Source organism: Xiphophorus maculatus, chromosome 1, assembly GCF_002775205.1.
Source record: "Xiphophorus maculatus strain JP 163 A chromosome 1, X_maculatus-5.0-male, whole genome shotgun sequence".
In the NCBI taxonomy this organism is placed as follows: Eukaryota; Metazoa; Chordata; class Actinopteri; order Cyprinodontiformes; family Poeciliidae; genus Xiphophorus; species Xiphophorus maculatus.
The window spans coordinates 28491629-28519303 of NC_036443.1; the positions used below are offsets into that span (position 1 = coordinate 28491629).

At 36.2% G+C, this 27675-nt stretch overlaps 1 protein-coding gene across 1 annotated transcript; it reads left to right on the forward strand.

Annotated features, from left to right (window-relative positions):
* Positions 1-5331: 5331 nt before the first annotated feature.
* Positions 5332-27528, forward strand: ada (adenosine deaminase). The gene is made up of 11 exons (XM_014473330.2): positions 5332-5480; positions 12275-12336; positions 15511-15633; positions 19708-19854; positions 19937-20052; positions 21299-21423; positions 23007-23078; positions 23739-23840; positions 24265-24332; positions 24412-24541; positions 26061-27528. The coding sequence occupies exons 1-11, from the start codon at positions 5334-5336 to the stop codon at positions 26163-26165; spliced, it is 1197 nt and encodes a 398-aa protein (XP_014328816.1). The 5' UTR covers positions 5332-5333; the 3' UTR covers positions 26166-27528.
* Positions 27529-27675: the final 147 nt, after the last annotated feature.

The following is a 27675-nucleotide window of genomic DNA, read 5'->3' on the forward strand; positions in this document are numbered from 1 at the left end:
TGCCCCGCATGCACAGTAGAGGGCGCAATAACGACACATAGGGAGCATGCTCAGTTTTTTGCCAACTGCAACAAAAAAAAAAGAAGTGCTCAGTGTTTGCAGAAGTAAGCACGGATGCTAACGTTGGAGCACGATTTTGAAGTTGTTGTCCGATGGGAGCCAGCACATTAACAACTTATTCCTTATCATAGTCCGACATGGTTGTTATTTTTCTTCCTGCTCTGACACATCAGGACGCAGAATAGTGACGTTTGTCGAGTATCAATGACTTTCCAGTCGACCTGGATGTTAAGTCACATTTGAATCGATACGTATCAGATACCCTAGTGGCCTGGGGCGCACTCGAAAAAAATCTGACCTGTGTTGTTTAGTCTGTCATGAAAAGATCAGATAAAAGTTGCATTATGCAAAAAGAAATCTGAATTGGGTCACTTCAGGATGCAGTGTGAATGCAGCTTCCTCAGCTTCTTTTATTTTTGGGAATTAGTTTTGCAGCATTAACGCTTCAGTCCTCACTGCTGGCCTGGGCTGAACTCATAAAGCTAACTCAGATATTTTTCTGTCTCTCTGGGCTTCATCCTGGCCTCACAGGCTTCTGAAGTGTTTGTGGAGAGCTTATTGAAGCGGCAGAGAGTGAAAATATTCTTGTTGACACACCTAAACCAATAGCGAATCCATTTTTGGCTCCACTTACTAAAAATAAAACCAAACAAATAAACAAGAAACAACCGGTCAATTCAAGAGCAAAAGTCAAGCTGTGCAGAGTAAACAGTGAGAGTGTTTTCAGCGGAGACAGGTGCCAACTTCACTTTCAGGAAAGACAAAATGCACAGACACCGCAGAGATCTGAGGCAAAGGAAGGTCACTTTAATCACAAACACGGCTCAAAATGAAAAACACTCAAGAACAAATGAACAAGAAGCCTGCAAAATACAGCTTCAGTAAATTATTCATCAGATTTCATCCCACATGCATCACCGGCATATTCAAAGATCTTCCAGCAACAACAAAAACAGTGATTTGATTTTACAGAAAATTGAGTTTGAACGAGTGCAGATGTGAGATAAACAATGTGAGAAACGCCAGAGTTCTGCAGAACTGAATTACGGGTGGAAAAACGCTGCAGCGGTTGAATGCGTGGGAAAGTCAGAAAGCAGTTGTGCTTTCAGTGTAGCTTTTGTGAGACAGAATGAAAGATGATATTATCCATCCACAAAGCTTGGAGGGCGACTTTTGTCTGGTTCAGAGTTCTGTGAGAGAAAAAAGGAGAAAAAGAAACTTTTAATTTGTTTAACTAAGAGGAGGTTCACATTGGAGGCTGTAATCAAACTGTCTTCTATCTGGTTTCACGAATAAAATAGCATTATTTTCTGTAAGAATACTAATTTATGTAAAAAATGAAATTTAGGTTTAGACATTGCACCCACTGGCGGTAAACTTTAATATAACATGAAAGTTTTAATATGTTTCAGTTTTAGGGTTCAGGATGTTTTTGTTCCTGGTTTAATGTTGTGTTTAAACCTCACATGCTGTTTACTTTCTAAAACTACAAATTGCCAGTGGACATTGGACAATATTATCTGTAGATGCAAATAAAAGAGAACTTAAGCAGCATCTTGTATTTATTTTGACTTCTATTTCACTTAAACCAAACATATTTCATGTATTATCACACCAATATTTTTTATTGTTTTATTATTTAAGTCTCTGCTTATCCCCTGGTAAACCTTTTCCGACCGTACGTTTTCCTTCCAGTCAACTTTCCACCAGTGTAATAGAAGACAACATTCCTCCTTCCTTGCTGTTAAAATGGATGAAGGCAAATTTACATTACTATTCCATTATCAATATATTATTATACAATATTATTGTTTATTTGAATTTATAATGACATGCCTAATCACTGTGTGTAATAAATCTATATAGAATACCAATTTCTTCTTTTTAAACAGAGCCACCAAAACAAATACACTTTTCAATGATATTCTAACTTATTTACTTGTTTCTATAAAATCAGAAGCCAACAAATGGATCAAGTTCAAACACGAAAAACTAAAATAAACTGGTATGAAACATGTCAGAGAAGCATGTAAAAGTTATCATAAAGTAAACATTGAATAGTCACCCAAATTTTATCACCTAGATGATAAATTTCTTTACTTTTTTTTCTTCAAAATGGCTTAGAAACATGTCTGAAAGAAGTAAGAAAACAACTACAAATAGTGACGTCACAAAACACAACAGAATAATAAAAATAATAATTCATTTTATCTATAAAGCCCTGGATAAGTACATTTAAAGCTCAGATTTATAAATGTATTACTTAATAATAACTTTATAATAAATGTATAAATCTCAAAGGGCTCATACAGTTTATGTCACTGCTAAGATCTTCGGCCTTGACAAAATGGGTGGATATTTGGCGCCACCTGCTGGAGGAACGTAACATAATTTATCCAGCATTTTTCCTGTTAGGTTTTAATCAGCACTTCCTTCAGAAATCTAAACCCCTAAGTTAGTTTATTAGAGGAACTGTTCTCAAATTAGTTTTTATTTGCTGGTTGCTGTGAAGTGCAGGGAAAAAGGAAGTAGTTATGTTATTTTTAAAATATAAAAAGAATGTAAATTACTGGTTTTCTTACTTTTCTGAAATTGTAATTATTATTTTAAATGTTGCGAATATTTTGCACCTCTATGTATTTGTCAATCGTGCTGAGACTTCCTTCATTTTCGCATGCAACACTTCCTCCGTAAACGTGATCCTATCTTGTTTTGGCGAGTGAAAATGACACCGCATGTCTTCTGTTTGGTAGAGCCTCAGCTGTTTGCTCACTAATGAGCAACTAATGGATGTTTGTGCAGCGGATAAACAATCAGCCGGGGAGAAAATGTGTATTTTCTCCATTACTAATGTGCCAATGTGAGCATCTCTTGTAAATAAACAGGTTTAGCTTTAGCATTGAGTCAGTGGTGCAATAAACACAGGAGTCTGGGAGTTTTCCAACGGGTTGCTTCATTTCTTATATTCCTGTAAATCCTTGAACAATTTATTTCTCTGTATTAGTTTCTGCTTTTGCATAAAAAAGAACAGAAAAAGCAAACAACTTCACAAGATATGTTGTGTTTGTTTTAGCTTTGAAGTTTACTAAAAACTCTCCAAACGTGTTTTTTATTCTTAAAATATATTTATATCTTTTTTTATATAAAATTTTTAATGAGTTGTGTTTGTTTTAGCTTTGACCTTTGCTAAAAACTCTCCAAACGTGTGTTTTTAAATATATTTTTAATTTTATCTTTTAAATTAAAGTGTGTTTTTTTGGAAGAATTGTTAAAATAAATACATTAATGACTAAATAAATTAAAACTATCCAACTTTCTGCAATGCTAGGTTGTATCTAGACGTCTGACAATGGCTCAGGAACCAAAACTGTCGACCTCAGAAGTAAAACCCAGACGTTGCAAAAATAGAAAATAAAAAAATAACGTTAAAGGTTTTGGTTAGGACTGGATTGGAGCAGCTGCTTTGTGAAACCACCAACAGCCCACAGAGCTCCAGAGGATCCCAGAAGCCTCTGCTAAAAGCAGAGCACAGACTTTTATTTTTTCACTCTAAGCATAGTTTTCATAACTTTACTGAGCAAAAACATGAGAAAAAAGAAAGTATCCGGACAAAATTTCTAGATATTGCTAACAAAATTTAGTTGTTCCTTCGTTTTTGTTCTGTTTTTATAAAACCCACATAAACCTGATGAGAAAAAACAGAAATTGTGTTTGGCAAAGCGAATATAGAACATTTTTTACCATGCAATGCCGTGGCATAAAAAATGAGGTTTTGAAATGAGGTTTCAGGGATGTTGCCGTTCTGCAGTTTTGATGTGTGTGTTGATAAAACAATGCAGAAATCTTCCTGGACTGCTGGAACATTTTAATGAAAAAGGGAGGAAAAGTCTGAAGCTGAGAGTTTCTGTTTATCCTCAGAAGTGACTTCAGTGGAATTTGATCCAAGAAAACCTACTGTGGGTGATAAATTTATACGTTTGGAGCTGGATTTTTAAACAAAGTAAGCCCAGAAGAGATTATTACTGACCTTAGATTCACATTTAATATGGAAGTGGAATGAGGAAGGACAGCCAGATATGCTGATGTGGTCAGTTTTACAGCTGCATCGGTCATTAAAGCTGCTGCACAGGCAGATTTGATTTATTTTAGTGCAATTTTAACATTTTTCTTAACAATAGATATTTTTGCATGACTCTACAGAGCAAATAGAATAATAAAAAAACAAAACCAGGCAAAATATTTTTTTCCAAATCAGTTTCCGTCAATAAGAAACTGCAGGTCTGTGTCTGGTGGATTTTTGGTTAAAATGTCTTTGTTTTTCATTCAGTGGGTAAAAAATCCAGAAATGTAACTCAAGTAAGAGTAGAAATACTTCATAATAAAATTACTCAAGTAAAAGTAAGAAATTATTCAAGTATGAGCCAATGAGTACTTTGTAAAAAGTCTAGTCAAGCAGCACTACTTCAAAATGTTTTTACTCATGTAAAAGTACAAAATTAGTCATCCAAGAAAAATTACTCAAGTAAAGTCAAAAAGTATTTGGTAAAAAGTCTCAAGTACTGAGTAACTTATCAAATGATTAATCATATAATATCTTAATATTTCATCATTAGATGTACCAAAGTATAAAGTGAAGTGGAACTTTTTGGCATTTTAAGGATCAAATTGACAATAATTCATGTAAGTAACAAAAAATAACAAAATCAGGCACAAGAAATTGTTTCTTTCAATAAAAAAATAACAAAAACTGCAGGTGTGTGTCTGTGTGGTGAATATTTGGTTCAGTAGGAGAATCCAGAAATGTTAATCAAGTAACATTTCTTGAGTAGTGATACTTTAAGCTAAAAAAGTAAAAAGTGCAGCGTAACAAAAATACTCCTAAAAGTACTTTTTTTTTTCCAAATTGAGGAAACGTAGCCGCTTTCCAACTCTGGACCAAAGTTATAAAATCTTTTACTGCGAATAAAAGCGTTGGGACCAGTTTGCTGACCTGGTTCATTTGATTAATTGGCCTTACTGTAAAGCTCTCATCACATGGGTGGAAAGCTGCTGCCATGCCGGGCCGCTAATCCTTCCGAACCCAACCTAAATGTGACGAAGCTGCGTGCAGCCTGTTGCTTCGCCCTGCACAACATCTTCCCCGGCCCGTCGCTGCCGTTATCTGCAGAGCGCACTGTGCTGAGTGTGTGCGTGTGTGCTTTTTTTTTTTTTTTTTTTTTTTTTTTTTTTTTTTTTTTTTTGCAGCGAGCAGAATAAAGGCGTGTCTCTGAGTCATGCATATAATAGCGCGACGAGCCGCGATAGGCTTCGGCTCTCCGCTTCTCCTCAGCTCAGTGCGCACCAGCAAACCCACCGGCTGCCGCGGGCTCCCGACCATGGCCGAGCGCTGCCCACACTCAGAGGTGTTCAACAAGCCCAAGGTACGTAAGCGAGCCGGAGACCACGGCGGCTCAGAGCGTCGTTTACGGGCTGGCTTCACGGTACAGTAAGTACAGTGAGGCTGAAAGTACAGGGAGTACAAGCGAGAGAACATCCGCAGCGGAAAGGTGTTTCTGAGCCAATTAGGAAGGAGGAACATCAAAAACTATGCTTTGGTTGGCATGGAAACCTGTTTTAAACGAGGAAGTTGGATCGTCTTGCTTCTTTTACCGGTTTGTTGGTGTTACTAACCACAGGTGTTACTAATCATCAAGCGTTAGACGGGACAACACAGAGAAACCAAAATAAACTCAGCAAAACTCAAATCCCTTCACATTTTGGTGGTTATTAGATACATTTACTAAAAATATACTTCTTACTTTTACTCATCGCTACTGAGTAAAATTTCTGTCTTTTTTACCCACTGAATGAATAACAAACATGTTTTAGCCAAAAAAAAAAACAAAAACAACAATAACTACACACATACAGTTTTTGTTGAATTTTCCTAATATTTTTATTGAAAGAAACTAATTTGGAAAACTTTTCTTTAACTTTTTTTTTTACTTATAATAATTATTGTCATTAAAATACAAAAAAATTCACATAACTACATTTTTGTCCATGTAATTTTTAAATATTAAATGATTGATCATTTTACTCCGTACTTGTGTAGACTTTTTACTTTTACTTTAGTAAAAATTTTCAAGCTTTTTTGGGTTGTTGACACATTTACTCACTAATAAGGTTAAAATAAATAGCTTTAACTGGCACTAGGAAAATGCTTTCCATTTAAATGTTTATTGTCACATCTTCTTAATCACTTGTGCCCTTTGAATCGGAGTCCTAACTGAACATGTAGCTGTTCTGACAGCTGATAAGCTGACAACAAAAGCCTGAGTCAGAGTGAAAGATGGGTGGAGGATGTGGGCAAATGACGGAGATCAGCTGTGCATGTCTGCAGAAGCAGAGTGCTGGCAGAGATAACCTCATTACATATTAATATGCTGCTGCAGAGCTGATGGTGGCGCCGGAGTCACTGTGCACTGCAGCAACGGTCACAGGTTCAACATGCAAACTTATTGTGCTGATTGTGTTTTTGGAGCGTTACATCACCTTCATGAGGTTAATGAGTTCAATCAATCATCTACGTCCTGAAAACTAACATCTCAGTTTCACTTATTTTAGTTTGGCGCTACAATATTTACTATATAAGCTCAGCATTTAACTTACAAATGAAATATTATAGATTGTAGGCTAACTAATTTGCTACCAAGCTAAATATATAGAGTGAAATATTTGGCTTACATACTAAATATAATCCAAGCTAAAATGCGTGAAACTGAGCTATTTAGCTTAGTAGCTAAATACTGTAATTAGGAACTCAAAGAGCTCAAGATTGGAGCCAAATTTGTAGCTTTCCAGTTGCAGGTAAATATTTAATTTGTAACCTCCTTGATAACTAAATATTTAGTCTGGAGCTATAGCTTACTAACTAAATTTACTAACTAAAGTTTGGAGCAAAGTATTTAATTTGGAGCTAAATATTTAGCTTGTAGGTTAAATATTTAGCTTACAAACTAAATCTTATAGTTTGTAAGCTAACTATAATTAGGTTAGCAACCAAATATTTAGCCTGCTAGCTAAATTTTTGGTTTGAAGCTAAATATGTAGCCCTTAGCTACATATTTAGATTGGAGCTAAACCTTTAGTTTGTAAGCTAAATATTTAGCTTTCTAACTAAATATTTAGTTTGGAGCTATAGCTTACTACTAAATAATTATTTTGGCGGTAAATACTTGTTCTGTATGCTAAATATTTAGCTTGCTAACTACATATTTAGTTTGTAGTAAAATATGTACCTTAGCTTGCTATTTTTAATTTGTAAGCTAAATATTTAGCTTACAAACTACCGTATTTTCCGCACTATCAGGCGCATAGAATAGACGCTACAGTAGAGGCTGGGGTTACGTTATGCATCCATTAGATGGAACTGTGATAAAGGAAATGTCAACAAAATAGTCAGGTCAGTCAAACTTTATTAATAGATTACAAACCAGCGTTCTGAAAACTCCGTTCATTCCCAAAATGAACAGCTGTTGCTTCCTCCACTTCCGCACCATTGATTGTTCATGTTAAATTCTCTTGCTGCTGCTCTATTCCCGTGTTCTACTGTTTGCCTTGAGCTTAAACTGCGTCATAAGCGTGTCTCTTAATAGGAGCTATTTTGGGGTCTTTACACAAAACCCAGCGTGCACCGCGCGCTTCTTCTTCTACGGGGGAAAATGAAGTCGGCGGCTGCTTACCGTAGTTCGAGACCTATTGTGGCTCAATATTGGTCCATATATAAGGCGCACCGGATTATAAGGCGCACTGTCGGCTTTTGAAAAAAATTGAAGGTTTTTAGGTGCGCCTTATAGTGCGGAAAATACGGTAAGTCTTATAATTTGTAAGCTAACTATAACTAGCTTACAGGCTTTATATTAGCTTGGAGCTAATATTAACTTGGCAGCTAAATACATGACATGCAGTAAAATCTTCTGTTTGTAAGCTAAATATTTAGCTTACTAACTAAATATTTAGTTCAGAGTTAGACTAAATATTTGATTTGCTTTGGAGCTAACTTTTTAGTTTGTAAACTAAATATTTAGCACCAAGCTAAATATTTAGATTAGAGTTAAATATTTATTTTATTTCTCAAATAATTAGTTTGAAACTGTGACATTTAAGAAAGTTTGTAAGTTTGACTGTGTCTCCAATTTCTTTATTACCCACAAAGTTTCTCAAAATCCACACAGTACTCAGGTACAACTTAAAAAGCTGCCATATGTCAAAAACAAACTCAGAAGAAGTCTGATCATCTGATTTGTGTCTTATGTAACGTCAAAATCATCTCTGTGTTTGGAAATGCTTAATTTTCAGCAAACAAAGAATGAGGCAATGCTACATCGCTGCTAACTTTGTTGTGACTCTTGTATAATTTGTCTGAAACAATCGGAGCGGCTCTTAAAGTTCTAATGTAATCAAAAGAACTCTAATTAAACTATTTGTATGCACCAACTATTCCCAAATTCATCATGATACATCTAACGGATTTAATTATGGAGGGCGTTCAGTCTGAGCCGTTCTCTTTTAGCTTCTTTCTTTGCGGTCAGTTGACAAATTCAGATCATGTCCCAGTGGATGAGTAAACATGTTCTGCACAATTTGTGCAACATTTTATTGGGTTTATCCATCACTTCTGTGACATGAGTGAAAATCAAAAACAATTTCACACAGCAGAATGAAATGGTGCAGCTGTTGCATCATTTCCTCCCTGCGAATGACTTCACACCCAAACTTACAGTCTAGCATGAATTGTTAGGACCAAAAGACTAAAAACTGTCATTGCATTAAATGATCCACAAATATGATTTCTGGGAAATTTCTGCACAAAAGTGTTTTTTCACTCTATATCACGTGAGAACCACAGACTTTTAGTTGTTTATTAAATTTTTATGTGACAGACCAACACAGATCCTCTTAGTGATGAAAAGATACAAACTCTTCCCATGGTAAAACACGGTGGTGGTAGCATCATGCTCTGGTGTTGATTGTGGTCCATAATGAGAAAAGGTTCTAGAGAAATTAATACTTTTATAAGCAGCTTATTTTTGTCCAAGTTATTCAGTTTTCTTAAAACAAAGTTTTTTAAAAAAAGGTGAGTTTCTGTTAGTTTATGGCACAGCTGGATCACATTAAAATGTTTTTAACAAAAAATAGATGTGAATAAAAAAGCAGCATGAGGGAGGGTCATAAATCTGAATCTCCTCAGCTCATCTGAGCTTCCTCTTTGGCTTCATACTCTGATATAAAACTTTTCTCTTGCAAAACTGCAGATATTTTCAGTGTCACGAGATTAATTTAAAATGACCGCAGCGTGCTGCAGGGTGAGCTGAAAGAAGAGCCACATGATTTCCTGAAGTAGATATCGAGTGGAGAAGCATTTCATCATCTGTAGACAGCTCTGAAGCTTCAACATTTAAAAAACTTTTATGAAAAATGATTGTTAATAAAAAGAAAAGCTAGAAAACACACATGAATCAGAGATTAGATCGATTAATTTGTGCAGATGGAGGTCTTATTATAGAACTGAAACAGTTTTTCTCAACAAATAGGTAACAAACAGAGCCGGCCAAAGGTATATGAGAGTTAAGCTAGCATGATAAAAAGTATAAATTAAAAAATATATTGAAACTATACAAAATTTTGTATTATTTTAGTAGTTTGTACACAAACAATAGGTTGATCTCTTCCTGCTGTCACTGTTGGGGAAATATAACATATCAAACTTGTTAACTTATTTACTGTAAATTTAGTGTTTACTTTCAAATAATTAAAATGATGTGATGCACTTAAATGCCACTCTGCATTTCAAAATCCAAATAATTGATACTTTAGTTAAAATCAGCAGCCATAATAACATATAATGTAAGCTATAATAATGTGGTTTAATATACTCTACTTAAAAATGATGCTAATGAAAGTAGCTGTGTCACACAGAGTGTTAGAAATGATACATGTTGGCATTGGGGCCCCCAAATTAAAATGTACCCAGAGTCCCATAAATGCTTGGGGCAGCCCTGGTAACAAATAACCAGTTGTAATGTTTGAGTGTTATTAAAGCAACATATTTGGTATTTAAAGCTAAAAAATTTGCCCATCATCTTCAGTTAAACTGAGGATGTGTCGTTAAGGTAATGAGACCAAGAGGATATCTCAGTCTCAAGCACTTCCTGGTGGGACCCAAGATGTTTCCCAGGTCATAGGTGACCTTTGACCTGGGAAACGACCTATCTGGGTTTGTCCCAGTCTCTCCTCTTCCAGATTACAGTTCATTGTAGATGGACAAAAAGGAGGAGTAAATTTCTGCCAAAAAACTCAGAAATTTAGAAATTAATCTTGGACATTTTCTGTAAAAAAAAGTTGGAGTTTCAAAAAAGAAAAAAATCTACTTTTGAATCTGAAAAATGTTCTTGTTTTCTGAAACAATTCTGAGATTAATCTCAAAGTTTCAGAGTTTTTCCTCACAAATTTCAAATATTCATGCTCAGAAATCTTAAGTGTTTTCTAGAAAATTTCTGAGATTAATTTCAAAATTTCCAAATGTTTTCCAGCAAATATTCAACATTCGGAGCTCAGAGAAAATTTTTGAGGTGAATGTCAAATTTTCAGATTTTTTTTCTAGCAAATTTTCAACTTTTGAAACTCAGACATTTCCTTGTGTTTCCTGTAAATTTTCTGAGCTTAATCTCAACATTTCTGGGGTTTTCCTAGCAAATATGTGACATTTGGAGCTCAGAAATCTTTCAAACAAACTTTGCTTGCAGAATGATTTTGTGCAAAGAAAAATAATAAATGTAATGAACATGTGTTGTATAGCCCATAGAGCTATGCTAACCTGCTAAAGGAACCTTTACAGGATTTTAGGAACTGTTGAACCGTGGCTTTCACTGAGGTAAGACGGCAGAACTGGTTTTTATATCAACAGCTTCAGGAAACTAAAAACGGGAACTGCCTCAAAGTAAAAGCTTTGACAGACAGAAACTACTTATGTGTTTTACATATAAGGGCAGAAAAAGTGCAAAAATGTTGACTAGACAGATTTTAAAACTCGTTCTCTTGACCTCAGAGGCAACTCAGACAAGGATATTCCCTAAACATTATAAACATAACCATAAGTTCAACACACTCATAATGTAATAACATTTTCCATTACAAATACAAATGACCACCTGAACCTTTCATTGCAAGGCAACAGTGCAAATATCTTGATATAAGACAAAACTAGCTTACAGGTAACATTTAAGCAAGATATGAACTTGTTTAGAGTCGATAATTCGTTAATATTGATGAAACAGTACTATACGTTGGCAAATTATTTAACTTTTAAACATGTTTTGTTATAAGTGAAATAATCTGTCCATGGAGCAAGTAGGTTGTCATCAATATTATGGAATTATTTACTTAAAACAAGCTCCTATATTTTGCTGAAAAGTTACCTGTAAGTTAGTTTTGTCTTATTTCAGCTGTACTAAGGCATCTGAACTACCAAAATTACTTCATAAGATTTTGTGTTTTTGTAGGGTAGCTATTATTAAAATGTGTGGGAATAAAAAGTCTGATATGCAGAATGCTGTTGTTTACATTTCATCAGTCTCTGCCAGGTCATCTTTGGGGAAAATAGTGTGAAATATCTTCATAAGTTGGTAATTGTTTGTTCACATCCAAGGAAAACAACACATGCTTTGTTTCACTGCAGCTTTTTTATTATTTCTGCCTGATTCTTGTTTCTTAAAACTAAAAATCATGTAACCCAGCTGAGTCTCCAGTCCAAAGCAACACAAACCAAGCTGTTAAGCAGCAAGGAGTCCGATTTGAATCATCTGAAGTTTTTCCTGGCCTGCTCTTAAGCTTTAGCTCATGACGAGCCTCGTGTTGCTCTTTCTTAACCGGAGCAACTTATCTAACTCGTTGAGGGACGAGTCTAGATTCTTCCATTTCATCTGCTGGCATAAATCACAGCTTTCAGCAACAGAGGGGGAGCCAGGGCGGCTGTTCCTGTTTGCCCCCTGTGGCACCCCCGGCCCTGTTCGCCACTGGTTGCCCCACCATGTGCTCTGTATGCACAATGAGCTGCAGCCAAAGCACAACCTCAGCTACACTGCTCTGTTTGGTCCAGGAAGATGTGGCAACATTCCTGTGTGTGTGAGAAATTAACATTGATTGATTGATTGATTGTCTTCTTCATCCACAGATTGAGCTGCATGTTCATCTTGATGGAGCCATCAGAGTGCAGACCATTCTAGATGTTGCCAAGTAGGTGGATTTGCTTTTATTTATTTTTCCTTGAATGCTAACATGTTAATGCTCTTTCTTCTGAGTTTTTATTTAATTTATTTATTTATTTATTTATCTATTTATTTAACAGATAAATACATTTGGTAATGGTTGCCTTGTGCAGGTGCTTGCCTACAAAACACTCCAACATCCCAAACCCCCCTCAAAATCTTAGCAAGTATTTTTTGTCTAGTTTCTAACACAAATATCTTATTACAACTTAACATAAGACAAAAGTAACTTTTTATTAAGAGGTAACAGCTTGGTTTAAGTTAATAAGTCCTTATAATTTGATGAAAAAGGTGCTGGCTCCACTAGCACACTGCAAAAACATAAAGTCTTACCAAGTATTTTTATTTGGGTTCTGGTGCCAGTATTTTAGTACACTTAAAATAAATAAAAAGTACCTTACATGTAACTTTTTAGAAGATATAGGAGCTGGTTTTAAGTATGTAATTCCTTAATATTGATGAAATATTACTACTTGCACTGGTAGATTATTTCACTTATAACGTGGGGAAAATGTCTTGTTAGAAGTGTAATAATCTGCCATTTAAATTAGAAATGAAAACAATAAGAAATTATTTGCTTAAAAAAGCTTTTATATCTTATAAAGTTACTTTCAAGTATTTTTATTTAATTTCATGTGTGCTAAGATTTTTGTGCCAGAAATACCTGGGGAGATTTTGTGTTTTTCTATCCTAATTGTGTGGTTGATTTTATTGAATCAGGGTTTCTGCTGGCATCAAAGTAGAGAGGTTGCGTAATGAAATATGAACCTGTGTTTGTGTGACCTTTGACCTTCCGGATTATGTACAACTGAACGTGAGCATGTGAGTTCTGAGTATACAGCAATCAAGTGAGTTGATTGCCGTGTCGCTGATGAGTAACACAAACGATTATCACAACATAGCACAAGAATTTACGCCATTAAGTCGTAACATTCTGAACTTTGACAAGTGAAGTAAATTTATGATTTTGGTATCTCAGGTCAAAAGTGAACATTTCCAGTTTTCAGTGTTGATGTGTTAGAAGCAACTTAAGGATTTAATTGAGTTTCACAGGGAACAAAATTGCAACATTTGTTACATTTTCAGCTGCTGCTGTTTGCTTTCAGACTGCACTGTGTCAAACAAACCAAACTGTTGAAAATCTGTTCCCCTCCTCACCTGTGGGGGCGCTCTTTTGTATTTAGTAAACAATCATGAGCCATTTCTCGTGCTAGCGTTTGTTTTGGTTGTTTTTACCCAGGATGCCCTGCGCTGTAGTCCACTTCCTGCTTTTGGAACCGTCTCCAGTCTGTTTGCTGTTCACAGAAACCGAGGTTTCTGAGCGGACCAAAGTTTGTTTTTTGGTCCCAATCAGAGTTTGATTGCACATTCACACCTCCCCAAACGAACTGGACTTTCTAGAAAAATGGACTACAGTTCGATTAAAGCAGATCGGACATGGCTGGTGTGGATGATGCACCAACCAACAAAACTGGTCATTTGTTTTACTGGATTTACCAGTATTTATTTTGGCACTGGTATTTCATACTCCATTGAAACCAAATGGGATCTGGTCCACCACAGCGATATGTAGTTGTAGCCAAAAGGGTGTTGGTGTTGGTCCAAATCGTGGCTGTAGGTCCTGAGGTGAAAAGGATCTTTCAGTCTAAAGAAAGCATCTTGAGAAGCTAGGGAAAATAGCTTTCCATCGGCCATGAAAAGATTCTGGCAACCAGTCAGACATTACAGAAAGGGGAAGCTGTCAACGCCGTTTGCAGCAACTCTGATCTCATGGAATCCATTCTGGTGGTGAAAGGATATCAATCGAAGAGCTTCAAAACCCAACCGACTGCATCTTGTAACACAAGGAGTTCAATCCAACTTTTTCTCCATTTACAGCCAGAAATGAAAATCATTCCCAGAGAGAGCTAAAAGTTCAGCTATCTTTGAGAGGCGAAAAAATGAGAAGGGGCTTCTGCTTCTTGGTTGGAGGCCTTCCAGATTTATCCCAGCGGGTTTGTTTTCAGAGGGAGGAGGTCTAGCTAGGGGAAGAGCGAGTTATGGTGGAAAGGTTGTATCTGACAGCTAGATTTGGAAAGCCCAAATATCCCACAGAAGAGAAAAGTGGTGAGAAAAGGAGGTCTGGTGATCTCTGCTCAGACTTCTTCCTCCAAATCCCAATGGGAAGCGCTCCAAAAAGCAGAACAACGGTTGAAAATCCATATTAGTGAATTCTTTCTGTAGGGAATGGTTTCTAATTTTATATAGTTTCTAAACTTAAACAGTACAGCTATATACATTTCATCATGGAAAAAAAGAAAACTGAATGGTTGCCTCGTTTTAAGTTAAGCAAAAATTTACATTCTGCGTGTTTTTAAATAACCCAAGTGCTTCAAAAATAAACACCCAGCCAATTTTTTGGCTATAAGTTAATGTTTTTTGTTAAGTCACATTCAGCGGTCACTGAACCGTTACCTGGCAACACCAGCACAGCACATCCCCGTTACCTAGCAACCCATGTTGAGCTCCAGCGTATCTGGTCAGCTGCAGAGTAGCAAAAAATTGTACTAAAGTCAAAGTAGTAGTACTTTAACATATTTTTACACAAGTAAAAGTAAAAAGTATCCGTCTAAGAAACTACCCAAGTAAGAATATAAAAGTATTTGGTCAAAAGTCTAAACAACAAGTACTGAGTAACTGTTCAAATTATCAATCATATAATATTTTAAAATTTCAAAATCAGAGAAAGCAAAATATAGAGTTAATTGGAAATTTAGCTATTTTAAGGACCAAAATGACAATAATGGTAACAAAATCAGGCAAAAGAAAATGTTTCTAAATTGATTTCTTTCAATAAAAAGATTTAAAGTTTGAGAAAAACTGCAGGTGTGAGTCTGTTTCTGGTGAATTTTTGTTTGTTTTTCATTCAGTGGGTAGAGAACTCAGAAATTTTATTCAAGTAGAAGCAGCAATACTTCATAATAAAATTACTCAAGTATAAAAAGTAATAAAAAAAAAAAGTCACTTGAGTAAATGGTACCTCAGTATCGGTATCGGAAATAAGAAAAAGTGAATTGGTCCACCAGCAAAATAAAGTACTTGTTTTCATTTTTACACTATCTTTTAACAATGTCTTCCATTTTTCCGTCTTTTGTCCATCCAGGAGACGAGGCATCTCTCTTCCTGCAACCACAGCTGAGGAGCTGAAGGAGAAGATCATCATTCACGAGCCTGCCACTCTCACAAAGTTTTTGGAAAAATTCGAGGAGTACATGCACGTGATTGCGTAAGTATCGACACAGCAGTTTCTTAAATTGCATAACTGTAGAGGGAGTTTCCTTACAGGAAGTGCAAAGTGTGACAGCGGGGTCAGAGTTCACCTTGAGAGCTGAAGTCCAGTCTTTTGTAACTGTAGTTATGTTGCATCCAAAGTCTTTAAAGAAGGCTAGGTGTGATAGATGGAATTGGTATGTAAAGCACAGGAAGATTATGCAATGTAACTCTGCCCCACAGCAGGGGGCGTCACTTTTAAAGTCCAGACATGTAGAACAGGAACACGGCATTACTGAGATCAAGTGTTGGCAACCAACCAGAAAAAGGACAGTAAACTTATTCAGGAGAGCTTTTCATGTGTCACTCTGCCTTATTTTTCATCCTGAACTCTGAAGAACAGACTAAATACAGTCCAACGCCGCCGGTGTTGCACCACATTCTGTCACCACCGTACACTGTGACCGTAGGAGGCGCTGTTGCAGTTTTACAGTTTTTTGCCATACTTAAGCTAAAGGAAAAATAAAGAAAAAATGCTGAACAGAGGAAAAAGTGACATCTTACCACGGTGTTTACAGAATATGATCTGATCAGATATTGTGAACACACTGTAGCTTATAGTAAAATATAAGTTACGATTGACCGTTTGCACGTGACGTCTCGCTCTTCAGAAATCTGCACGCTCCGCCATGATGGACGGCGAGACGACCTACACGCTCCAGAATAGGTTGTTTGTTATAAACAAACACCTGTAACCTAATATTGCTTTTATTTAGTTGATTTCACTTTTAAAATGGTCATAGAGTGCTGCGCGGTCGGCTGCACAAACAGGCAAGGATAGAAACCAAACTTGTCACTTTAATGAGGAAAAATACGGCGGCGATGGAGAGCAGCTGTCACTCACAATGACTGGCAGCCCTCTGTGTAATCGTGGATTTGCTGATTTTTACAAAGTTAGAATACTAGCGTTCATATACTTAATAAGTCAGTATGATTAGAAAGATATCAAATATCGCATTATGGAGAAGGTACGCATCTAACCATTGGTAACCATGGAGACAATGCCGCGCCATCATGTAGCCTAGCATGCATGGAAACAACTGGTTAGCATCTTGTCTTTTGTACGTTTTCAAGGCAGCTGCGGTGTAAGGAGAATCACTGTTTATGACGTAGTGATGAAAATCATGTGGCGTGAATTCAGGAAAAATCGGTAATTTGACCAACACTTCAGGGGGAGGAGGTTCGGGTCGGTTTCTAAGCTAGCTATTTCCAGCTTTTGTAAATTCCGCCGTCTGAGTCCCAACCAGGTGTGTTACGTTCACAGACAAATTATCTCAACTCGAATAAGTAGAAGCCATGAATAAATTGGAAAAAACAACTTTGGAAAACAATTTCAGAAGCTCTGTTGCTCTGTTCAATACTCCTGGTATTCTGACAGAACACCGTCCATCATGGCGCCTCCATTGATTAAGTGAAATTGTTGCATAGGGTCAATATTTTAATTCTCTGTTTACAGAGCATTATGAAGTATTCTGTGACGATTTATATTTCCATAGTTGCAATATTAGTAGTAAGTTGTTGATTGTTGGACTTTTTCTTTATCTCTCGAGGAATGGCAAAGTGGTTTTAAACTGCGACAACACCTGCTATGGTTACAGAATGTGGTTTGTAACCAGAATATGGTCTGTAACCAGTGTGCAGCTGTTCACACTGGTTGCAGTGGGTTGGACTGCAGTGTGCAGCCGTACCTTTCTTCTGTGCAGCTCGAACATCAGGGAACTTGCTGGCTGGGTTTAGCTCTTGCAGGGCAGTAGTATGGCTCTGTGTAACAGGAGGATGCTGCAGAACAAAGGTCATTCAGGTGGGCAGCATTCACTGTAAACACTGGAAGCGTTTTGTTCTGTGACACGTAGCAAAATGAGGCCTGTATGACAATAGACGTGCGACAGAGAAGAATTTCTGAAGGATAAAAACCTCATAACCACATTGTCATTGGACAACAAATTTTGTTGAGCAACAAATTGTTCCAGAACTTATTGTGATAAATGGTCATATTGTTGTTTTGAGACAATTATCAAGTAATATAATAGTAAAAATGGCATAATAATGCAAGAACGCGTTCTCAAAGATCAATAAACGCTGCTCTACTATTTTTACACTATCTTTTACTAAAGTCTACTAAACTATTTGCACTAGAAATTAGACTAAAAATACTTGAAGTTTTGTGTTTTGCCGTTTCTGCTCCAGTGCTGATCAGCATTGTTACTCTAGTGCTTACAGGCATGTACACATTTTATATGTGCTTTATAGTTAACTAATAAGTTAAAATTCTGTCAGTTTGAACAAAACAAGTTCACCAGAAACCGTTTGATACAATCGCACCAGCTGCACTTGGACTATCCCAGATCAGCTCTCTTTTGATCTCAGTATTTTGCAGTTTGTGATCTTATCACACATCTGCAGAAAAAACTTAATTCCTGTCAGGTTGTGGTTTTCAAGATCACCAAATTAAACATGTAGTAAGAAAACAAACAGGAAGTACAGCAATATCTCGTAACAACTCGCATAAAGACGATGCAATAAAAAGATGAGAACATGAAGAAAAGCTAAAGTAATTTGAATGTAGAAATGAATTTTTCCTTGTAAATAAAAATCAAGCTGATAAATGGGTCAAACGTACGTAGAAGAATCCATGTTTGACCCATTTATCCCATTTGTTATTCTTGATCAGAACAAACAAGAGTAACAAGCTGAGACAGCCAACATTTTTTGGCTGCCATGTTTTACACTCCCTGCTCAGGTGGCGTCACAGAAACTATAAAGATTATAAAATAACATCATGAACCAGTTCTTCTGCATCTTTGAAGAAATGATTCTCCTAAATGTAGATGTTATAGAAGTGAACAAAGGTTGCGATTGAGGTTTGCTTGACACATGATACACAGAAATGCCCTGATCGAAACCAACTCCAAGATTCCTGACATAAATGTATAATTGGCTTGTGAAAAAACAAGTTTAACTTCAACCTGAATTTAAAAACAAGGCAGTCTACAGTGCAGTACAAAGGTCAGTTTTTTTATTGTTATTTTGCTTCTGCAGGCTTTCTGAAAGTTTTTCAGGAACGTCTTAATCCTTATCACCAATCTGTAAAGAGATTTGGATTGGTTTGTCACTTTTGCACAGCACTACAGATAAAGTACAGCACCTCTGCTAATATGACTGCTAGAAAAGAGGTTTAAAAAACCTGAAATAAATTCATCTTTGACTACAGTAAACATGTAGAAAAATCCAACTCTCTTTTAATATCTGTAATGTTTTAAAATAAAATCCGAGTAGGTCAGAGTTGTTGACATCCATTTAAATTGATATAAAATTAAAAATATGTTTTTACCTTTTATACTTTAATCAGGTCAGTCTGACTGTATAAAATAAATGTGATGTTACACAGAGATCAATTTTGAATCGATCTTCATAAATCATTAAAGTCATGTTTAAAAAGTTTCAATTAACAAACAGGTTTTTCCTTCTTAGTAAATAAATTAATAAGTGTTGATTTTTTTTAATGCTGTTGGAAAGAATAAAATTAAATAAATGTATTTAGGAAGAAATTACAGATTAGTGCCACTAAAATAAAAAAATTTTAAAAATCAGACTTTTTTTCTCTGAAGATTAAAGTCAGAAATCTGAGATTGAAATTTGAATTTTGTGATTTATGTAGAGCGTTGATGGTAAGTCTTTTTTTCAGTGGCACTAATCCTCTTCCTGTATCCAATTGCTCTTTGTACCGCCTTGTTGCTGAAATTTGCTATACAAATTAACTTGATTGATCGATTAATTGATTGATATTCAACACTACCTCCCGTAACTTTTAGCTGAGATGTCAAGTTGAACAAATAACATTTAACAGTTCATGATAAGCAAAAATACTACTGATGAAAAGCTGAAAACTCAGCCATAAAAAGTGTTACGGTACACAGCATGATTTTTATCACATCAGCATTTCTGTTGCTCATTGTTTATTTTGCCACTGCAAAAAACAAATTACGGATTGTTAATGAATCAAAGCGTTTCATTGCTTTTTCCGTTTCAGCGGCGACAAAGACGCCATAAAGAGGATCGCTTACGAGTTTGTTGAGGACAAAGCCAAGGAGGGAGTCATTTACGTTGAGGTCAGGTACAGCCCACATTTCCTCGCCAACTGTGATGTTGGCAAACCCATTCCTTGGAACCAGACAGAGTGAGTGTTTTTTATTCATTTATTTCATTATTTTCTGGCTGTGGTGGGGTGCGTTACATTTGTTTTGTGTTTTTGTGGACAGAGGAGACTTGAGCCCGGATGAGGTGGTGCGTCTGGTTAACGAGGGCCTCAGAGAGGGGGAGAGGGCCTTCAATATCAAAGCCAGGTCCATTCTATGCTGCATGCGCCACATGCCAAGTAATGACCTGTTCATGCTCGTGTCTGCCAAAACACGCTTGTGAGATAAGGGTCCTGTGTGCTAATGTCTTGTGTCATCAAAGCTCTGCCTCAGCTATTCTTTCAAAGAGACTCGATTGATTTTATGGTTTAGAAATTTTTTAAAAATCTTTTCCAGAACAAAATGTGCTTTTAATTAGAACTCCAAGAAATGTCCAATGCCTATTAGTTAGGGCGGAGATAACTGGGGAGCATAATAGTTTAAAAAGAAGGAATGAAAATAGTTGCTAGCATGGGATTTTTTTCCTGACATAATTTGCTGCATTACTAAGAGAAAATAAAAGTAAAGTAAAACAAAAAAAAGTCTGAATAATTTGACACATTTAAGTGTATTTTCTAACTTACAAAGTGATGAAAGGAGGATTAAATCTATTCTTAAATAAAGCGAAAGATAAAATATCTGAAAAAATAGAACAAAATCCTGCAGCTTTAGTCAAAAAAGAAGCATTTTCCAACCCATGGAAGCTTATTCCTCTGATTTGGTGTTGCAGCAATTTCAGCACCAGCTGGTGTTACTGTGTTAACATGAAGCAGCGCTGACGGTAACATGAACTGCAGTAACATGAGCTGCTCTGTTCCAGCAACTGTTTCCATGCAAACCAACAGCCAAATTAACTTCACATGCCAAATAAATGTGAATATGTTCTAAATAAACCCAACAGGAAACATTATGCAGATATTCTAGGTGGAAATAAGATTATGTTTTGTTTTATAAATATGTTATAATTAGAAAATGTGGACGAGTCACAGATTATTCTGGTTTTATTCCGTTTTTATAGCAGTAAATGTATGATTGAAAGCAGACAAACAACAAATTAGTTGAATATTTTTGAGATCCCCTCTGGCAGAACTACAAGAGCGTTCGTGTCTCTCATGTCTCTGCAGTAAATATGAGACGGCGGCACATAGACCTTGCACCAGCAAAATCTGATTTTGACTTTTCTAAGTTAAGCTCAAGAATCCAGCTGCTGGCCGAGCTTCAAATTTCCTGCACAGACCTGAGAAGAATCCATCTCAAAACCTAAAGCAAATCATAAAAAACTAGTCATAGTGTTCAATTCTGCAGCCTGCGTGTCGATTCATGTTTTTCTAGGCTCAGGATTTCCTTGGATTTATTCAGATGTCTCATTTCTTTTGCACACTGCACACATTGTGTTCAGTTAGCAGGCCTAAAATGTGTCGTAATGGAAGTTTGAACTCGTTCCAGGCTGGTCCATTGAAGTGGTGGAGCTGTGTAAGAAGTATCGGAATGATGGCGTGGTGGCCATCGACCTGGCAGGTGATGAGTCGATGAACCTCGAAGCAAACCCAGAACACAGGACGGCCTACGAGGTGAGCACGGAAAACCATAAAGATATTAAAAACACTCCAGACTTCAGCCAAAAACATGGAAAAACAGCAGAATTAGATGATAAACATCTTTCTGAACGTCTTAAGTTAAAAGTGAGTTTCCACTTTTACTACAATTCTTTCAAGAATAACTTTTTCTGGACATGTCTCGGCATACACTATAAAAACACAATACCTTACTGCGTATTTTTGGTCTAGTTTTTAGAGCGAATATTTTAGTACTCTTGAAATTAGATAAACCTAACTTTCAACTAACTTTACAGCAACATATAAGAACTTGTGTTAAGTCAATAATTCCTTAAAAATTTTTTTTTTTTAAATGCTGGTCTCACTGGCACACTGCAAAAACAATTTAACTTAACTATTTTTGGTCTAGTTTTTAGTGAAAATATCTTGAAATAAGATAAAACTAACTTACAAGTAATTTTTCAGCAAGATATAGTTGCTTGTTGTAAGTAAATTATTCCTTAATATTTATGAGAAAGCTCTGGTTCCATTGTCAGATTATTTCACTTTATAATGTGGGGAAAAATATCTTGTTCAATCTCCAGTTTGTCCAGTTTTTTGCTTTTCTGTCCTTGTTCTTCCAGTTCAATAGATTTAGGTTTTCATTCATGCCAACATTTCTTTCTGCGCTGAAGCATGAAGACGTTTGTTTACCTGTGAAAAGCTTTGGATCGAATACAAGTGACGCATTTTACATGAACCGCCCACACTGATCTCATCTACAGACATCTGTACTGATGAATGAAATGGAAACTTTATTCAGCGAGGAGAAAGAGCAGAGTCCTCTCCGAAAGCAAGTTTTATCATCTACGGTTTATGATCGCAGATATAAATGTGCCGACTAAGCAGAAGTGGGCAGAGTATCCAAAGATTGTACTCAAGTAAGAGCAGCATTACTGCAACAATTTTTTACTCAAGTAAAAGTAAAAAGTAGCTGTCCAAGAAATTACTCAAGAGTAAAAAAGTAAAACGTTTACTAAAGAACTGAGTAACTGATCAAATTATCAACCATTTTATATTTTAAAATTACATCATCAGATGAACCAAAATATAAAGTTCAGTGGAAATTTTGGCATTTAAGGACCAAGATGACAATAATACAAGCAGCAAAAAATAACAAAATCATTTTTTGCAAATCAGTTTCTTCCAATTAAAACTTATGAAACTATAACAAATACTATAGGTGTGTCTATGGCTGGTGAATTTTTGTTCAAATATGTTTGATTTTCATTGAGTGGGTAGAGAATCCAGAAAAATACTCAAGAAATAGTAAAAATGTTACTTAAGTAAATGTAATTGAGTTAATGTAACTAGTTGCTACTATAAGCACAAAATGCTGACAATCCTGAAATAAAACCAGACGACATAAACATGGGGAGTGTTTTATGTCTTCAGGTTTATGTGAAGTTTCGTTGTGATTTTCTTTTTTTAAAGTGAGCTGGAAAAGTTGCACAACGTTGCTCCAGTGAGAACAAAACAAAGCGTTGCAGATGTGAAAGCCAGATGTTTGGCCGCGCCGCTTTGTTTCTCATGTGTTCCTTGATGGATGTCGTTCCCAGGAGGCCGTTCGATGTGGGATTCACCGCACGGTTCACGCAGGAGAGGTGGGCCCGGCGTCGGTGGTGAAGGAGGTGAGCCGCTCGACAGTAACGGCTCCGAGGTTTGGCCGTCACGTCTGACATCTTAACCGTCCTTAAATGTGCATAAACGAAACCCCGAAGCCACGACAATAGAGATGAGGGCAAAGAGCCGAGCACAACAAGCAGAGCAGAGTTTTGTCGACTAATTGGAGGTCAGTGGAAGAACAAACTGGGAAGAACGATAGAAGCGATCGACTGAATGGGTTTTGTTTCAACAACGAGGAAGCTGGTCAACAATACCGGGAGCCGATTCTGAAGCTGCAGAAGAAGTTTAAACTGTCCTGACGTGTGAATATCTTAACAAAGAAGCAACATAGAGGCAATGAAGAAAGGGGAAAATTTCCAAACCAAACCTCACCTGCTGTGAGGTGGTGAAGATAAAACTGGGAGTAAATGAAACGTACAGCTGAAACCAGATCTTCTGTTTTTCTACATGACAGAATAATCAGAGGGACTTTTTTAATCACTTTCTTCAAATTCAGACATTAATGCCTTTAGATAATTAAGGGAAAACTCTGATGATCATGTCATGCCTTTACAACCTTCCTTTAAAGGGGAAGCTAGTATCAGAATTTCACTTTTGCAGGGGTTAAACTTGTCAGAGATTTTGTTGTTTCTTAACTTTTTTTGCGTGTCTGTTTGGTGTTTCAGGCTGTTGAAGTGTTGAAGGCCGAACGAGTCGGACACGGCTACAACACGCTTCAGGACCCGGCCCTGTACAGAAAACTGCTAGAGCAAAACATGCACTTTGAGGTAAACAACCAACTTCACAAGCCTTTCCATCAAAACAAAGTCCTTATTTTATTCTCTTGTGTTTATGATTCCATATTATGGCCATGCTAAGAAAAAATTAAACAAAATTGCAAGAATAAAGTCATAATATTTTGAGAATAATGTCATAATATTATCACCATATTCTCAAATTATTTTGTGTTTATTCTCATAATTTTATTGTATTTTTTCTTTGCGTGGCCCAAATCTCGTATCGTATCTCAATCTCGTTGTAATCTGTTGATGACAATGACAAATAAATCTTATCTTATCTACTTTATATTATGTAAGTATCCTGAAAGTATTTCCTCTTGATTATTAAGTTTTCGTGGTGAACTTTCCATGGAAGTGGAGATATTGCGCCCTCTAGTGGAGACATGAGTTGAATGAAATGTTCTCCTTGCAGATGTGTCCTGTTTCCAGTAAGCTGACAGGTGCCTGCAACTCAGACTTTACCAAACACCCCATCATAACGTGAGTTTTTTCCCCTCACATTGAAATATAGATTAAAACAAAAACGTTCATGAAACCGGGATTTATTTTGCTTCTGCAGGTTTAGAAAGGACAAGGCCAACTTCTCCCTGAACACAGACGACCCTCTGATCTTCAACTCCAACCTGCTACTCGACTACAGCGTTGTGCACCAGCACATGGGATTCACGGAGGAGGAATTCAAACGGCTGGTGAGATCAAATGCAGTTTAATAATAGCACCAGATCACAGGGAGAAGCCATTTAAATGAGGCTAGAAAGGAGAACACGGCGTCTATTTGCCTTTTATCGCTGATTATTTGAACGAGAACAAAGCCGTACTCTGAAAAATATTCCATCTTAGTTCTGTTTAACATTTCAAGTCCTTTTATGCAGCATAAACTCTTAATAACACTAAGAAAAACAACAAAGCAGGTTTGCATGAAACATGGCCTTGCATAAGACCGTAGAGGAAAAAAACTGGCATTTGGATTTGCACAATCGAGTCACTTCAAAGCCTGAACAGCTCAACCTTAAAGTAACAGATCACCAGCTCCATTAAAGGTCAGTGATTATATTAAATACCAACATGTAAATAAATTAACATCAGCAGACTTTTTCCTGACTGTTACTGATTATATTTGCTCTGCAGTTCTGTAAAGTGGCCAAAACAATTCAAGGGTTTTGCAGATATTTATTTCTGCACAAGTCCTTTAAGGTCTAAACTTTGACTGACCGCCTGAATTAATTTATTTTTTGTTGTAGATTTACAGCATTTTAGTTTGTTTTATTTTAACCAGAGATATATCAAGTGATTAGATTTATTGTAAAATCTCTTCTTTGCATAGTCTGAAGAGTAAAAATTATAGTTACTTAATAAAAACATGAAGATTGATTTCTTTAAAGAAGTAATTATCACAATTTTTAGTAGTTATATAGTCTAGAAATAGATCTAGGACTTTTACAATATCACCACCTGCTAGTTTTATCCTTGTAGTGTTTATAAAAAAAATTAATTGAAACAGTTGAAATGTTAAATAGCTGCAGCGATTAGCACAAGAAAAATTGCAATCACAAAATTTTAAGTATATTTGTAATGTGGCTGTAACAGAACCTCAACTGCTAAAGAAAAAACATGCAGAATATGAACCACTTAGACTGCAAAGTGTATGGAAAGCTAGAAGTGCCACAGTCTTAAAAAAAAAAGGATAGTTGAGACCAAAACACAAGACGGAAGATCAGTTTCGGTAGAAAGAGAAAGGAAAGAGAAAAATGATAAATCCAGCAAATGAAAATGATTGAGTTTGTTTTAGTTTATCATGCGATTAATTGATTTATTGTTTATTGTGACAGACCTAACTGCAGCTTAGTCACTAGATGGCATCGCGATGTCATCTAGTTTTTTTTTTTAAACTTTTCTCTTGATGTAAATATTTAAAATATTTTCATTTAACTAGAACAGAAAAACACTCATTTGTAGCTCTTATATAAAAAATTCTGCTATTACAATAAATTACATACTGAGGCCAGTAGAGTCAGAAAATGAGCTTTTCAGACAAACCCTGCTGTTTCTATTGACCTGCTCACACTGACTTATAATCACTTAATCAATGCATTTGATTAGAAAAAGAGCTGAAGAAGCTGAAATCCATTTCCTCTCATCATCCTGAGCCAAGCAGGAGGGAACTCTCAGTGCTTACTGAATGGGAACTTTTGTCGTTTTGTCTCGTAGAGCATCAACTCTGCAAAGTCGAGCTTCCTCCCAGAGGAGGAGAAAGAGGAGCTTCTCTGCAAACTGTACGAAGCGTACGGGATGATACGGAGCACCTCCCTCTAAAGCACCATCTGACCTCTTAACCAGCTCCCAACGACACAAAGAAATGTGGTTTCACTGCTGTGAAGCCTGGAGAACATCAGACAAGCAGGTTACTACTTCCCTTCCCCTCATCATCCGGTTTCATCTCAAGAAGTTCTTACATACCTCCACAGTTTTTATCCACATGAGGCTACATTCCTCTGGAAGGTGCAGAAACATCCGAGGGTTGTCGTTTCATCATCTCATCTTGAGTTTACATGTTTTTGTTATGAAGACGAGCTTTAAAATGCAGAGTTATTCGCTATTCACAAACATATGCAGCCTATAGACGCCGGCTTGTTTCCTGTTGTTTACATCCCATAGAGGTAAATTGCAGCGCTAAAAGATGATGGGAAAACGAATTGATTTAAGAGCAGAATATGAGAAAACACATGCGCACAAGCAGTCGATGTGCTTTTTGTTCTCCCACCCGGGACCAGATGCATGAAACATTCATGAAAATATAGATGAATACAGTTTTCTAACTATTAGTCAGTGGGAGATGTAATGCAGACACATTAACTTTATTCCCACTTCCATCTTTAATTCTGGGAGGATGCGAATCACTAACATGAATAATGTTGTTGCACTAATGAATAAAAACAACTGGTGCCAAACTGGAAGAAAGTAAAGCAAATTATTCTTCAGAGGGAAAAATAAAAAAATGGTTCAATTAATAACAATCTATGTCTCCTGCTTTTTCTGCATCAGATGAATAAACGGTTTATTCAATCTGTCATCCAGTTTTACTAGGAGACTATTAGGAATTATGAAAAACTAACAGCAGCACCAGAGGACAAAACAACAAACTTCAGATATTTATTCTTCCTTTTAAGACGCTTTAGCAAAATGCTGGAAGACGAGTCTGAGTGAAACACACGAGACTTAAAATTAAAATATGTGCTTAAAACTAATAAGAAAAATATTATTTGCAATTTATGGTTGTTAATCTTTTTCTTTTAAGATTTTTTTTTATCCAGTTTCATCATGTTTTTAGTTAATTTTAGTTTTTTTTTATTTTGTTCAGTTTCTCATTCACAAAAGAAAAGATGCTCGTTTCTTTTTCCCACACGTTTCTGCATCTGGCCCCTGGAGAAACAGCAGGTGAAAGAGCTCCATACCAAAAGTGCAGTCTTATATGTGTCCACTAGGTGGCATCGCGATGTCACCAAGCGGAAAAAACACAGCATCTCTAATGTGTTTTTTTTTTTTACTTTTCTTTTGATGTAAATATTTAAAAATATTTTCATTTAACTAGAACAGAAAAGCACTTATTTGTCAGCACTCATTTGTAGCTCTTATATAAAAAAAATCTGCTATTACAATAAAAGCCATTTAAAAGACAGTTTTGTTCTACTTTTGAAATCTTTTCACATCTGATTGCTAAAATTCACACTACTTCAGAAAAGAATTGTATGGTGGTGTATTAGAGCCATTATAGACATAAAAAAAGGTACATTTCTACTAAAAAACTCAAAAATTGGGAATATTC

Coding starts and splice junctions, on each gene's coding strand:
- ada (XM_014473330.2), top strand. CDS start 5,334: ATGCATATAATAGCGCGACGAGCCGCGATAGGCTTCGGCTCTCCGCTT. Junction 20,053..21,298: donor CTGCATGCGCCACATGCCAA/GTAATGACCTGT, acceptor AACTCGTTCCAG/GCTGGTCCATTGAAGTGGTG. Junction 23,841..24,264: donor AGCAAAACATGCACTTTGAG/GTAAACAACCAA, acceptor TTCTCCTTGCAG/ATGTGTCCTGTTTCCAGTAA.